The 16,310-nt window shown below is 42.9% G+C and overlaps 1 protein-coding gene across 1 annotated transcript in view; it reads right to left on the bottom strand.

The window, feature by feature from the left end:
- Positions 1 to 16,026, bottom strand: part of LOC120528461 (tripartite motif-containing protein 16-like) — a 29,880-nt gene extending 13,854 nt beyond the window's left edge. Inside the window, exon 1 of the mRNA XM_039752620.1 lies at positions 15,398 to 16,026. Within this exon, the coding sequence (XP_039608554.1) occupies positions 15,398 to 15,976 (579 nt within the window). The 5' untranslated portion in view covers positions 15,977 to 16,026. The remainder of the gene's footprint in view (positions 1 to 15,397) is intronic.
- Positions 16,027 to 16,310: the final 284 nt, after the last annotated feature.

The raw sequence follows: 16,310 nt of genomic DNA, 5'->3' as shown, positions 1-16,310 counted from the left end.
TCAGGGGAAACAGGATGCACCTGAGCTCAATTTGGAGCTTCATGGCAAAGGCAGTGAATATTTATTTACATGTGCTTTCTCATTTTTTTTATTTTTAATAAATCTGCAAAAACCTCAAGTAAACTTTTTTTTGCGTTGTCATTATGGGGTGTTGTGTGTAGAATTCTGAGGAAAAAAATGAATTTAATCCATTTGGAATAAGGCTGTAACATAACAAAATGTGGAAAAGTGATGCTCTGTGAATACTTTCCGGATGCACTGTATGCTAATACATATATATATATATATATATATATATATATATATATATATATATATATATATATATATATATATATATATATATATATATTGTCTCAGGTGGCTTACGCCCACCTCAGACCATGTGGGGGCAACCACACTGGTTTCTATGGGGACCACAGGTACATGGCTTTGAGGCTCAACCCTGTAGGGGGCGTGGTCTCTTCCAGGGGACGCCCCGATGCCTTGGGAGCCCTGGACCTCAGCACTTCTGCCACACCTGGAAATGATGGGGGGAAGAGAATAGGTGACACACGGAGCGCTTCCGAGTGCGTAGCCGACACTTCCGCCACACAGGGGAGTGCCGGTGGAAGATTCTGGTGCGCTCATTCTCTGTGTATATTGAGTGGTTGGTTTGTGGTTTTTGTTGACTCAAGAATTACTTTTACTTGTGAAGAACTTTTGAACATACAGGCCTTAGTTCCATCTGATTTTTTCTTCTTTTTGTTTGTTTGAGGGAGATTTACCGCAGAAGTTGTCCCCATCTGCCTACAGGAATGGCGCCCGTCAATCCCACTTCACCAGGCGGTACTGTGGTACGCAGTCTGGCGCTCAGGTGTGCTGGAGATGAGGAAGCTTTCGTGCTTCACGCTCGACAATCTGCCTTTCAGTTTTACTTTCAAGTTTTATTTATGTAGCGCCTTTCATACACTCAAGAACACTTTACAATTCAATACACACTTAAACAAGACAGTAGAAATTACAGAAGAAAAATACTCATTGAAAATATGCATTTTTAACAGAAGTTTGAAATTAATAATAGATTTTTTCTTGCGAATTTGCGAATAAATGTAGATTTAGAAGTATAATCAGTCGACAGAGAAGAGGAGTGGTTAGCAGAGAATCTCTGATATATGGTCATAATTTTTGACTGAAAATAGTCTAGAAGTAGATTACAGTGCTCAACAGAGAAATAAGGATTTTTACCAGCAGGTTGACAAAGTCTGTTAAATGTATTAGAAAGAGATCCAGGGCGACAAGTACCAAAGTCAATAAGAGTGGAATATTACTTTGAACATGCAGCAGATAAGGTGCATCTGTATTCCTTCAGGTGTTCAGTGTAAGACAGGGCGTGAATAGCCAGACCAGTCTTCTTCCAGAGCCTTTCCAAATGGCGACCAGTTTGTTTCATGGTATGCAATTCTGCTGTATACCATGGAGATGACCAGATAGTAAGAACACTCAAGGATTTAATAGGTGCAGAATGATCCAAGACTTGTGGCAATGTGGAATTATATAGAGATAAAATCTTCATAGGGCAAGACAACCCAGAAACATCAGGAGACAGGAAGCACCAACAGACATAGAGAAGGATAACTGATCAATGTTCTTGATATTACGATAGGTTATTTTAGATTTTAGACTTATTTTAGGGAGAGGATAAGTGAAGTTAAATTCAATCAGCTTATGATTGGAGATACCAATAACAGTACCAGATTTACAGACATTCTGCAGACCAGTGGAACATACAAGATCCAGAATATGGCCCTTAGCATGGGTTGAAAAACCAACATGCTGCACAAAACTGAAACAATCTAGTACTGAAAAGTAGCTCACAAGCAGATTGACAGTCAGAATTCACATGAATATTAAGGTCAACAAGTAAAATAACAACAGTAGACAAGCCACAGAGAAGAATGAGTATTTCATAAAGTTGAGAGGAAAAAATCCAGTTTAAGCTTAGGAGGTCTGTAGATTAATGCAAAGTGCAGTGAAGCCTTCCAAGTGATTTTAACAACCAGGTATTCAAAGGACATAATGTTGTGAAAATCAACAGTGGTTGCTTTAAGATAATCACGCTGAATCCACCACCCCGGCCTATCAGATGAGGTTTAGACAGGTAACTGTAGCCAGCGGGGTAACCAGATTTAGTTGTAAATAATCACCTGGGACCTCATGTATAAATGGTGCGTACGCACAGAAATGTTGCGTAAGAAATTTTCCACGTTCAAATCGCGATGTATAAAACCTACACTTGGCGTAAAGCCACGCACTTTTCCACGGTACCTCATACCTTGACATACGCAAGTTCTCCGCTCGGTTTTGCAGACTGGCAGCACCCAGCGTCAAAGCAATGCTACTGTTACTGTGTGGTTACTCTTTATTTTCATGACGCGGCTTTATAAATACACAGAAACTAACCGCATATTGTTTATTAGTGTAATGCATCTGATTGTAATTAACTTGTAACAATATAATGGTCCAGGGAACAGCCATAGTATTCCAAATACCAGAACTGCTTTAGTGTTGTTACCCTCACTTCTACTTCTTCTTCTTCTTCTTTCAGCTCCTCCCGTTAGGAGTTGCCACAGCGGATCATCTTTTTCCATATTACTCTCACTGCACCACTCGGAGTATTTATATCACTGTATCTGAGTGTGAATCACAGCAGCAGCTGATCGGAAAGAGAATTATCGGTATACGGCATTAAGGACACGCTGTCTCGGCCACTGCAAAACGTTTTAAAGCCATTCCTGTACGGACCTCGCGGTTCAGAAACAGTTTCATCCCAAGAACTTTAAATGCACTCAATCAAATGCTCCTTGTAGAACTGTTTGTACTTATAAGTACAATCACCTCACTGTAAACTGGCACTATAGTTATAATATCGCACAACCTGAGCCACTTTATAAAGCGTGTATTTACATATGATGACGATATCATTTTTAAGGTGAAATGCAGCAAAATATGTTTATTAAATTATACAGATAAAACTTTAACTTCATTTAAATAATCTATATTCTTCACTGGGAGTGTCGTGAAGGATAGAATAATTAAACATGTACCACAAAGATATTTCAATGTTCTTTAAACGTTTTGAAGAATCGGCGCTAAGCTTACAGATGGCTTAACGTCTATTACAGAGCACATTGTGTGGCGATCGGTTACTTGGGGAAAGAAAAGCAAGGACTCTTGGGGCGGCCACGCCAATATATATTGAATATAAAACAGAAAGATAAAATAACAACACAGCTACAAACACAGAGACAAACTTCGGCAAAAGTTAAATGCTTGTGTCATGAGCACGAGGCTGCTATGCAGTGTCTGCAATGGACGTGGCCATCCACCGTGCATAAGATACCATATTGACATTGGCGGGTGAAGGAGACACCGATTCTTCCTCTGCCCAGTGCCACCACAAGCCTAGAGCCGCCCCTGAGTACTGCTGCAATAAATTATTTAATCGAAGTGAAACATGTTTAATAACATGCTTTAACTCCTATCATCATGAAAATGATATCACGTATACATCTCAGTATTTAGTTATTCAGAGAGCTGTAATATCACGAATGTAATGGATTTTGTGTACGGTCGGAGGAAGAGAGCCGGATTAAGAAGCAAGTAGTGATTCACACACACAGAGCACATAGAAGATCAAATACAAAATAAAGCATTTAACGTGCTACTTTAATTACGATGTGATTTGAGAAACTGGTTAATTAAACGATTTTAAGATGAAGTTTATGATGTTCTACTTTAAAGACAAAATAAACTACGTGATTAAAGTGGAAATGTCGAGATTGAAGTTGACATTTCGTGCTTTTTTCCCCCACTGTGTGCCTTTTTTCTCTGTACCTAATAAGCTTTCATATGACACTCAGACGGTGGGCTTACATGCCTTTTCACGGCAACTGATATCTGAGCTTTCAAGTTTCTCCAACACGCTATGTCACTCGATCAACTTCCTTTTGTTGATTATACCACGGTTTAATTAAACAAATAGTATGTTTTTCCTTTGTTTCCACTTGGTATTCACTGAAATTGTTATATTTTCCCCCGTGCTTTTCCCATTGTCTTTTCAGAGAAGGCTGAGCTTAAGGGCGATTTATATTGATTTGCATATTCAAAGAGGCGTAATTCTGGGAGGAGTTGGGGCGTTACATAAAGCGCGTGCACGAGCGTTAGTTTTCACGCTAATCGGGATTTATGTAGCGGAAGAACGTGGAAGTTGGAGTACGCACCGTTTCTTGCAACTGGATTTTTCTGTGCGTAAACACATTTCGGCTTTTTTGCTTACGCCATGTTATAGTGCGAGTTCTATGCACGGCGTTATACATGAGGCCCCTGGATTTTTCCACGTTTCTACAAGAAACAGCATGCCCAGTTTTTTAGAAGTTGATAAGTCGTTAAGGAAAGTACTTTTATTGGTTACTGATCTGCAGTTCAAGAGCACACAGTGGAGAGTTAAGTCAGATTGTAATACTTGGTTACTCTAGTCCAGCATTTGTGGCAGGTGTCTCAGCCAATTCGTCTGCCTACTCCATCGTCCTGCAGATTGTCTTTTTGAAAAAACAGGTCTGACAGACCAAATCATGGAAATAGTGTCGGTGGTGGCAGAGGTGATATAAAAATGATGCAGAGAGGAGCGGCGTATATACCGCAGACAAGCAATGCCAAGCTCCATGCATAAGCCGTAAGTCACCGTATCCAGTCTGGAGTGCATACGCACGCGCATAATTGTGTTGTAGAGTAGATAATCATCTTCAGAAAAAGCAGTAACAGCTACCACCACGTTAGCCAGAACCCATCAACTAACTTCAACTGAGCAGAAAACAAAGTCAGCTAAGAAAGTCCTAATCCTAGTCAACTAAGAAAGAAAAGACTTACTCATCAACCATGCTGACTCAGGGAGAGTACAGGGAAGAGGGCTTGTGGAATATAGGAAGCGAACGGAATAAAACTTTACCAATGGACCAGTATAAATCCGGTGACAATCCATCCATAAAACATAAAAAGCACGAGCAATGCAGAGGATGTAGTAGCAGCAACAAAGCAAAACAGAGCAAAAGACACTGGTGAGAAGCGGCAGCCAAATCGCACACAGTGTACTCTCATCCGGAACCAGAAATGATCCACAATCACTCTGAGCTTTGATTCTTTCTTGTTGCTAGCTGATAACATTCATGATTTGGAAAATTAATTCCCCAGTTCTTTCATTTTCATTATGACGGATTTTCACTTCAATAACATGAAAGACGATCTGCCCAGATACCACCAGCTGAACAACTGGCCCACATGTGAGGGCAGAACATTGGATCACTTTTACACCGACATTAAAGGGGCATTTTACCATTTCTCCTGTGCACCTCTTGGTCACTCTGACCACGCCATGATTTGTTCCCAGTGTGGTGGACAGTCGGTGCCCTTACCCTTATGAATGGCCTGGGGGAGAGAGTACTCCCAGGACAGTTTCTCCCACGGAGCAACTGAGGGGGCAGCTCACTTGGTTTCCAGAAGGGCCTCAGGCCACTAGCATAGAAGCTCAACCCTGTTGGGGCCAATGGCCAACGTCAGGGGGCACATGGACATTTGCAGGGCCGTATTTGGCAGCACTTCTGCCACACCCGGATGTGCTGTCAGAAGAAGCTCATTGGGCACCTGGAGTCCTTCCGGGTTGCATATAAATAGGTGCCAGTCGCCAACACCAGGAGGAAGAGGACAGAGCCTGTGTGGAGGATTGAAAGGGTGGCAAAGGGACTGTGGTGGTGCTTTGCTGTACTGCATTGTGTACTGTGGGGAGCAGAGAAAAGTGTTACCCGCTGTAAATAAAAGTGTGTGTTGTGTGCTGAACCCGTGTCCTGCCTGTCTGTGTCGGGGTACGCACCCGGGCATCACACCAGCTGTAAACAGAAAGTGGAACCATTAAAGCCCACCCGGACTCTTAGCTGCAGATGAACTCCTGAGACTGTTGAAAGGCTGATGGACTGTTTAGGCTCCATGGTTTGGAAAGTCATGGAAGGCTGGTGTAGCAGCAGAGATGAATATGCAGAATTGTAACATCTTACATCTCCTTCTGTGAAGATGTGTGTCTCCCTAAGAAGTCCATTGTGAGATACACCAATGATAAGCTGTGGTTCACCAAGGAGCGAAGGTTCTCAGAGCTGCTAAGGTCCAGGCACACAGGTCTGGAAACAGGGATGAATATAACTCTGCAAAGCGGCAGTTTAATAAAGTTCTGAGAGCTGCAAAAGTCACTTCTAAAGATCAGCTGGAGAAAAGCTTTAGCAGTAATAGGCAGGCAGTGTGGGGTTCTCTGGTAAAAACATACAAATCCAAGGCAGAAGAGCTCCCAGGCCTCATTCTCCTTCATTTTAGCTAATCAGCTGAATGAGTTTTATTGCTGGGTGTCCCCTGCTTGGACTCGGTCCCTCTCAAGTGCAATTCACCTTCTTCAGCTTCCCTCCCCCCAAGTCATTCCTCTCCACCCCACCCTGGAGGTACAAAAACCCTTTGAGGAAATGGAATATCAGGACGGCAGCAGGCCCTGAGGAGTCCCACTTGCGACTCTTAGACCAGTAAGCCCCTGTCTTTACTGACATATTTAATATTCTCTGATACTGGGCAAAGTCCCGGACTGCTTTAAGGAAGCTATTATCATTCAAGTTCTCAAGAAGGATAAAATCTCGAACTTAAAGAGGCCTGAGGTACTCGAGACACAAGTGATCAGAACATAAAGAACCTCCACTCAGTTTAATGAGAGCACTCAGCCCACTCGACTGTCCATGGATCACACTGGGTATCTCATCCTGGACTGTTTCATGTCTTCCACCCAGTCTCACCAAGATAGGCTCCAGCTCCCTGCTGTCCTACACAAGCATGTTAGGGGTCAGTCATTCACCAGGAGTTTAAGAAGTCCGGGTTACACACTCATGAAAAGAAACAGGCAGAGATGTTAACAAGAATAAGGGATAAGCTGGGGTGGATATTAGTATGAAAGTCAACAAAGTAAAAAATAATATACACTACATCCGGAAAGTATTGACCGCGCATCACTTTTTCCACATTTTGTTATGTTACAGCCTTATTCTAAAATGGATTAAATTCATTTTTTTCCTCAGAATTCTACACACAACACCGCATAATGACAATGTGAAAAAAGTTTACTTGAGGTTTTTGCAAATTTATTAAAAATAAAAAAAACTGAGAAATCCCATGTCCATAAGTATTCACAGCCTTTGCTCAATACTTTGTCGATGCACCTTTGGCAGCAATTCCAGCCTCAAGTCTTTTTGAATGTGATGCCACAAGCTTGGCACACCTATCCTTGGCCAGTTTCGCCCATTCCTCTTTGCAGCACCTCTCAAGCTCCATCAAGTTGGGTGGGAAGCGTTGGTGCACAGCCATTTTAAGATCTCTCCAGAGATGTTCAATCGGATTCAAGTCTGGGCTCTGGCTGGGCCACTCAAGGACATTCACAGAGTTGTCCTGAAGCCACTCCTTTGACATCTTGGCTGTGTGCTTAGGGTTGTTGTCCTGCTGAAAGATGAACTGTCGCCCCAGTCTGAGGTCACAAGCGCTCTGGAGCAGGTTTTCATCCAGGATGTCTCTGTACATTGCTGCAGTCATCTTTCCCTTTATCCTGACTAGTCTCCCAGTTCCTGCCCCACAGGATGATGCTGCCACCACCATGCTTCACTGTAGGGATGGTATTGGCCTGGTGATGAGCGGTGCCTGGTTTCCTCCAAACGTGACGCCTGGCATTCACACCAAAGAGTTTAATCTTTGTCTCATCAGACCAGAGAATTTTGTTTCTCATGGTCTGAGAGTCCTTCAGGTGCCTTTGGCAAACTCCAGGTGGGCTGCCATGTGCCTTTTACTAAGGAGTGGCTTCCGTCTGGCCACTCTACCATACAGGCCTGATTGGTGGATTTCTGCAGAGATGGGTGTCCTTCTGGAAGGTTCTCCTCTCTCCACTGTGGACCTCTGGAGCTCTGACAGAGTGACCATCGGGTTCTTGTTCACCTCCTTCACTAAGGCCCTTCTCCACCGATCGCTCAGTTTAGATGGCCGGCCAGCTCTAGAAAGAGTCCTGGTGGATTCGAACTTCTTCCACTTACGGATGATGGAGGCCACTGTGCTCATTGGGACCTTCAAAGCAGCAGACATGTTTCTGTAACCTTCCCCAGATTTGTGCCTCGAGACAATCCTGTCTCAGAGGTCTACAGACAATTCCTTTGACTTCATGCTTGGTTTGTGCTCTGACATGAACTGTCAACTGTGGGACCTTCTAAAGACAGGTGTGTGCCTTTCAAATCATGTCCAATCAACTGAATTGACCACAGGTGGACTCCAATGAAACACCTCAAGGATGATCAGGGGAAACAGGATGCACCTGAGCTCAATTTGGAGCTTCATGGCAAAGGCAGTGAATATTTATTTACATGTGCTTTCTCATTTTTTTTATTTTTAATAAATCTGCAAAAACCTCAAGTAAACTTTTTTTTGCGTTGTCATTATGGGGTGTTGTGTGTAGAATTCTGAGGAAAAAAATGAATTTAATCCATTTGGAATAAGGCTGTAACATAACAAAATGTGGAAAAAGTGATGCTCTGTGAATACTTTCCGGATGCACTGTATGCTAATACAATATATATATATATATATATATATATATATATATATATATATATATATATATATATATATATATATATATATATATATTGTCTCAGGTGGCTTACGCCCACCTCAGACCATGTGGGGCAACCACACTGGTTTCTATGGGGACCACAGGTACATGGCTTTGAGGCTCAACCCTGTAGGGGCGTGGTCTCTTCCAGGGACGCCCGATGCCTTGGGAGCCCTGGACCTCAGCACTTCTGCCACACCTGGAAATGATGGGGGGAAGAGAATAGGTGACACACGGAGCGCTTCCGAGTGCGTAGCCGACACTTCCGCCACACAGGGGAGTGCCGGTGGAAGATTCTGGTGCGCTCATTCTCTGTGTATATTGAGTGGTTGGTTTGTGTTTTTTGTTGACTCCAAGAATTACTTTTACTTGTGAAGAACTTTTGAACATACAGGCCTTAGTTCCATCTGATTTTTTCTTCTTTTTGTTTGTTTGAGGGAGATTTACCGCAGAAGTTGTCCCCATCTGCCTACAGGAATGGCGCCCGTCAATCCCACTTCACCAGGCGGTACTGTGGTACGCAGTCTGGCGCTCAGGTGTGCTGGAGATGAGGAAGCTTTCGTGCTTCACGCCGACAATCTGCCTTTCAGTTTTACTTTCAAGTTTTATTTATGTAGCGCCTTTCATACACTCAAGAACACTTTACAATTCAATACACACTTAAACAAGACAGTAGAAATTACAGAAGAAAAATACTCATTGAAAATATGCATTTTAACAGAAGTTTGAAATTAATAATAGATTTTTTCTTGCGAATTTGCGAATAAATGTAGATTTAGAAGTATAATCAGTCGACAGAGAAGAGGAGTGGTTAGCAGAGAAAATCTGATATATAGTCATAATTTTGACTGAAAATAGTCTAGAAGTAGATTACAGTGCTCAACAGAGAAATAAGGATTTTTACCAGCAGGTTGACAAAGTCTGTTAAATGTATTAGAAAGAGATCCAGGGCGACAAGTACCAAAGTCAATAAGAGTGGAATATTACTTTGAACATGCAGCAGATAAGGTGCATCTGTATTCCTTCAGGTGTTCAGTGTAAGACAGGGCGTGAATAGCCAGACCAGTCTTCTTCCAGAGCCTTTCCAAATGGCGACCAGTTTGTTTCATGGTATGCAATTCTGCTGTATACCATGGAGATGACCAGATAGTAAGAACACTCAAGGATTTAATAGGTGCAGAATGATCCAAGACTTGTGGCAATGTGGAATTATATAGAGATAAAATCTTCATAGGGCAAGACAACCCAGAAACATCAGGAGACAGGAAGCACCAACAGACATAGAGAAGGATAACTGATCAATGTTCTTGATATTACGATAGGTTATTTTAGATTTTAGACTTATTTTAGGAGAGGATAAGTGAAGTTAAATTCAATCAGCTTATGATTGGAGATACCAATAACAGTACCAGATTTACAGACATTCTGCAGACCAGTGGAACATACAAGATCCAGAATATGGCCCTTAGCATGGGTTGAAAAACCAACATGCTGCACAAAACTGAAACAATCTAGTACTGAAAAGTAGCTCACAAGCAGATTGACAGTCAGAATTCACATGAATATTAAGGTCAACAAGTAAAATAACAACAGTAGACAAGCCACAGAGAAGAATGAGTATTTCATAAAGTTGAGAGGAAAAAATCCAGTTTAAGCTTAGGAGGTCTGTAGATTAATGCAAAGTGCAGTGAAGCCTTCCAAGTGATTTTAACAACCAGGTATTCAAAGGACATAATGTTGTGAAAATCAACAGTGGTTGCTTTAAGATAATCACGCTGAATCCACCACCCCGGCCTATCAGATGAGGTTTAGACAGGTAACTGTAGCCAGCGGGGTAACCAGATTTAGTTGTAAATAATCACCTGGGACCTCATGTATAAATGGTGCGTACGCACAGAAATGTTGCGTAAGAAATTTTCCACGTTCAAATCGCGATGTATAAAACCTACACTTGGCGTAAAGCCACGCACTTTTCCACGGTACCTCATACCTTGACATACGCAAGTTCTCCGCTCGGTTTTGCAGACTGGCAGCACCCAGCGTCAAAGCAATGCTACTGTTACTGTGTGGTTACTCTTTATTTTCATGACGCGCTTTATAAATACACAGAAACTAACCGCATATTGTTTATTAGTGTAATGCATCTGATTGTAATTAACTTGTAACAATATAATGGTCCAGGAACAGCCATAGTATTCCAAATACCAGAACTGCTTTAGTGTTGTTACCCTCACTTCTACTTCTTCTTCTTCTTCTTTCAGCTCCTCCCGTTAGGAGTTGCCACAGCGGATCATCTTTTTCCATATTACTCTCACTGCACCACTCGGAGTATTTATATCACTGTATCTGAGTGTGAATCACAGCAGCAGCTGATCGGAAAGAGAATTATCGGTATACGGCATTAAGGACACGCTGTCTCGGCCACTGCAAAACGTTTTAAAGCCATTCCTGTACGGACCTCGCGGTTCAGAAACAGTTTCATCCCAAGAACTTTAAATGCACTCAATCAAATGCTCCTTGTAGAACTGTTTGTACTTATAAGTACAATCACCTCACTGTAAACTGGCACTATAGTTATAATATCGCACAACCTGAGCCACTTTATAAAGCGTGTATTTACATATGATGACGATATCATTTTTAAGGTGAAATGCAGCAAAATATGTTTATTAAATTATACAGATAAAACTTTAACTTCATTTAAATAATCTATATTCTTCACTGGGAGTGTCGTGAAGGATAGAATAATTAAACATGTACCACAAAGATATTTCAATGTTCTTTAAACGTTTTGAAGAATCGCGCTAAGCTTACAGATGGCTTAACGTCTATTACAGAGCACATTGTGTGGCGATCGGTTACTTGGGGAAAGAAAAGCAAGGACTCTTGGGGCGGCCACGCCAATATATATTGAATATAAAACAGAAAGATAAAATAACAACACAGCTACAAACACAGAGACAAACTTCGGCAAAAGTTAAATGCTTGTGTCATGAGCACGAGGCTGCTATGCAGTGTCTGCAATGGACGTGGCCATCCACCGTGCATAAGATACCATATTGACATTGGCGGGTGAAGGAGACACCGATTCTTCCTCTGCCCAGTGCCACCACAAGCCTAGAGCCGCCCCTGAGTACTGCTGCAATAAATTATTTAATCGAAGTGAAACATGTTTAATAACATGCTTTAACTCCTATCATCATGAAAATGATATCACGTATACATCTCAGTATTTAGTTATTCAGAGAGCTGTAATATCACGAATGTAATGGATTTTGTGTACGGTCGGAGGAAGAGAGCCGGATTAAGAAGCAAGTAGTGATTCACACACACAGAGCACATAGAAGATCAAATACAAAATAAAGCATTTAACGTGCTACTTTAATTACGATGTGATTTGAGAAACTGGTTAATTAAACGATTTTAAGATGAAGTTTATGATGTTCTACTTTAAAGACAAAATAAACTACGTGATTAAAGTGGAAATGTCGAGATTGAAGTTGACATTTCGTGCTTTTTTCCCCCACTGTGTGCCTTTTTTTTCTCTGTACCCTAATAAGCTTTCATATGACACTCAGACGGTGGGCTACGACATGCCTTTTCACGGCAACTGATATCTGAGCTTTCAAGTTTCTCCAACACGCTATGTCACTCGATCAACTTCCTTTTGTTGATTATACCACGGTTTAATTAAACAAATAGTATGTTTTTCCTTTGTTTCCACTTGGTATTCACTGAAATTGTTATATTTTCCCCCGTGCTTTTCCCATTGTCTTTTCGCAGAAGGCTGAGCTTAAGGGCGATTTATATTGATTTGCATATTCAAAGAGGCGTAATTCTGGGAGGAGTTGGGGCGTTACATAAAGCGCGTGCACGAGCGTTAGTTTTCACGCTAATCGGGATTTATGTAGCGGAAGAACGTGGAAGTTGGAGTACGCACCGTTTCTTGCAACTGGATTTTTCTGTGCGTAAACACATTTCGGCTTTTTGCTTACGCCATGTTATAGTGCGAGTTCTATGCACGGCGTTATACATGAGGCCCCTGGATTTTTCCACGTTTCTACAAGAAACAGCATGCCCAGTTTTTTAGAAGTTGATAAGTCGTTAAGGAAAGTACTTTTATTGGTTACTGATCTGCAGTTCAAGAGCACACAGTGGAGAGTTAAGTCAGATTGTAATACTTGGTTACTCTAGTCCAGCATTTGTGGCAGGTGTCTCAGCCAATTCGTCTGCCTACTCCATCGTCCTGCAGATTGTCTTTTTGAAAAAACAGGTCTGACAGACCAAATCATGGAAATAGTGTCGGTGGTGGCAGAGGTGATATAAAAATGATGCAGAGAGGAGCGGCGTATATACCGCAGACAAGCAATGCCAAGCTCCATGCATAAGCCGTAAGTCACCGTATCCAGTCTGGAGTGCATACGGTACGCGCATAATTGTGTTGTAGAGTAGATAATCATCTTCAGAAAAAGCAGTAACAGCTACCACCACGTTAGCCAGAACCCATCAACTAACTTCAACTGAGCAGAAAACAAAGTCAGCTAAGAAAGTCCTAATCCTAGTCAACTAAGAAAGAAAAGACTTACTCATCAACCATGCTGACTCAGGGAGAGTACAGGGAAGAGGGCTTGTGGAATATAGGAAGCGAACGGAATAAAACTTTACCAATGGACCAGTATAAATCCGGTGACAATCCATCCATAAAACATAAAAAGCACGAGCAATGCAGAGGATGTAGTAGCAGCAACAAAGCAAAACAGAGCAAAAAGACACTGGTGAGAAGCGGCAGCCAAATCGCACACAGTGTACTCTCATCCGGAACCAGAAATGATCCACAATCACTCTGAGCTTTGATTCTTTCTTGTTGCTAGCTGATAACATTCATGATTTGGAAAATTAATTCCCCAGTTCTTTCATTTTCATTATGACGGATTTTCACTTCAATAACATGAAAGACGATCTGCCCAGATACCACCAGCTGAACAACTGGCCCACATGTGAGGGCAGAACATTGGATCACTTTTACACCGACATTAAAGGGGCATTTTACCATTTCTCCTGTGCACCTCTTGGTCACTCTGACCACGCCATGATTTGTTCCCAGTGTGGTGGACAGTCGGTGCCCTTACCCTTATGAATGGCCTGGGGGAGAGAGTACTCCCAGGACAGTTTCTCCCACGGAGCAACTGAGGGGGCAGCTCACTTGGTTTCCAGAAGGGCCTCAGGCCACTAGCATAGAAGCTCAACCCTGTTGGGGCCAATGGCCAACGTCAGGGGGCACATGGACATTTGCAGGGCCGTATTTGGCAGCACTTCTGCCACACCCGGATGTGCTGTCAGAAGAAGCTCATTGGGCACCTGGAGTCCTTCCGGGTTGCATATAAATAGGTGCCAGTCGCCAACACCAGGAGGAAGAGGACAGAGCCTGTGTGGAGGATTGAAAGGGTGGCAAAGGGACTGTGGTGGTGCTTTGCTGTACTGCATTGTGTACTGTGGGGAGCAGAGAAAAGTGTTACCCGCTGTAAATAAAAGTGTGTGTTGTGTGCTGAACCCGTGTCCTGCCTGTCTGTGTCGGGGTACGCACCCGGGCATCACACCAGCTGTAAACAGAAAGTGGAACCATTAAAGCCCACCCGGACTCTTAGCTGCAGATGAACTCCTGAGACTGTTGAAAGGCTGATGGACTGTTTAGGCTCCATGGTTTGGAAAGTCATGGAAGGCTGGTGTAGCAGCAGAGATGAATATGCAGAATTGTAACATCTTACATCTCCTTCTGTGAAGATGTGTGTCTCCCTAAGAAGTCCATTGTGAGATACACCAATGATAAGCTGTGGTTCACCAAGGAGCCGAAGGTTCTCAGAGCTGCTAAGGTCCAGGCACACAGGTCTGGAAACAGGGATGAATATAACTCTGCAAAGCGGCAGTTTAATAAAGTTCTGAGAGCTGCAAAAGTCACTTCTAAAGATCAGCTGGAGAAAAGCTTTAGCAGTAATAGGCAGGCAGTGTGGGGTTCTCTGGTAAAAACATACAAATCCAAGGCAGAAGAGCTCCCAGGCCTCATTCTCCTTCATTTTAGCTAATCAGCTGAATGAGTTTTATTGCTGGGTGTCCCCTGCTTGGACTCGGTCCCTCTCAAGTGCAATTCACCTTCTTCAGCTTCCCTCCCCCCAAGTCATTCCTCTCCACCCCACCCTGGAGGTACAAAAACCCTTTGAGGAAATGGAATATCAGGACGGCAGCAGGCCCTGAGGAGTCCCACTTGCGACTCTTAGACCAGTAAGCCCCTGTCTTTACTGACATATTTAATATTCTCTGATACTGGGCAAAGTCCCGGACTGCTTTAAGGAAGCTATTATCATTCAAGTTCTCAAGAAGGATAAAATCTCGGAACTTAAAGAGGCCTGAGGTACTCGAGACACAAGTGATCAGAACATAAAGAACCTCCACTCAGTTTAATGAGAGCACTCAGCCCACTCGACTGTCCATGGATCACACTGGGTATCTCATCCTGGACTGTTTCATGTCTTCCACCCAGTCTCACCAAGATAGGCTCCAGCTCCCTGCTGTCCTACACAAGCAAATTCAGACTCCTCAACATGAAGGAATAGATTTCTCTGACAAACTACATTTATGTATCTCTTAACTCCTTTTTTATCTAGCTTCCACTAAACGTTAAACTCCACTCACCTGTTTTTCTTCTCTTTCCGTCTTCAGCTCGACCTTTTCATGACTGTTGTGTTCAGTCATTCCACACATCATGCAGATACACGTCTCGTCAGTTTTACAAAACATCTCCAGACTTTTCTGATGTTTCTCACAGAGTTTCTCCTTCAGATTTATTCCAGGATCAACCAGCTTGTGTCCCGTCCAGGCCGCTATTTCATAGTGAGGCTGCAGGTGAGTCTGACAGTAGGAGGCCATGCAGGTTAGACAGGACTTCACCGCTCTGAACTTCATCCCAGTACAGAAGTCACACTCCATTTCTCCAGGGCTAGCATAATTCTGAGATGGAGGAGGACTGAGTGTCGTCTTCTTTAGTTTCTTGATGACTTCATTCAGCAGAGTGTTTATCTTCAGTTCCGGTCTCAGCATGAAGACATGTCTGCAATGAGGACAGCTGCACGCTTGGCTCTGATCCCAGTAGTCCATGAGGCACGTCAGACAGAAATTGTGTCCACAGGGGATGGTGACGGGGTCAGTCAGGGTGTCCTGACACACCGAGCAGATGAACTCGTCCTGTGATACAAACAGCTGGGCTTCAGCCATCGTCAATCTGAGGAGAGGCAGGCAGAGAGAATCAGTCAGATAAACAAGGAAGTGACTTGTGAGGAAACCAAAGTGAAAGTTTGTGGTCAGTGAGGAGGAAGAGGAGGAGGAGATTTCAAGAGAAAGCTGAGAGCTCACAGAGAGAACATCTGAGGAGACACTGAGGGTGAACAGTTAATGTGAGACAGGAGCTTAGAGAGTGAAGACCACAAAGTGAGAGAAGAGATGACCTGTCACAGGGGGGTCTGCTAAAGTGTAATTCACGTCAGTATTTCTTTTTTATTTATTAAACACTGCATTCCACTTTAGACAGACTCAGAGCTCAGTACACATT

Source organism: Polypterus senegalus, chromosome 4, assembly GCF_016835505.1.
Source record: "Polypterus senegalus isolate Bchr_013 chromosome 4, ASM1683550v1, whole genome shotgun sequence".
Lineage (NCBI taxonomy): Eukaryota > Metazoa > Chordata > Cladistia > Polypteriformes > Polypteridae > Polypterus > Polypterus senegalus.
This window is presented reverse-complemented; position numbering and strand designations above follow the sequence as displayed.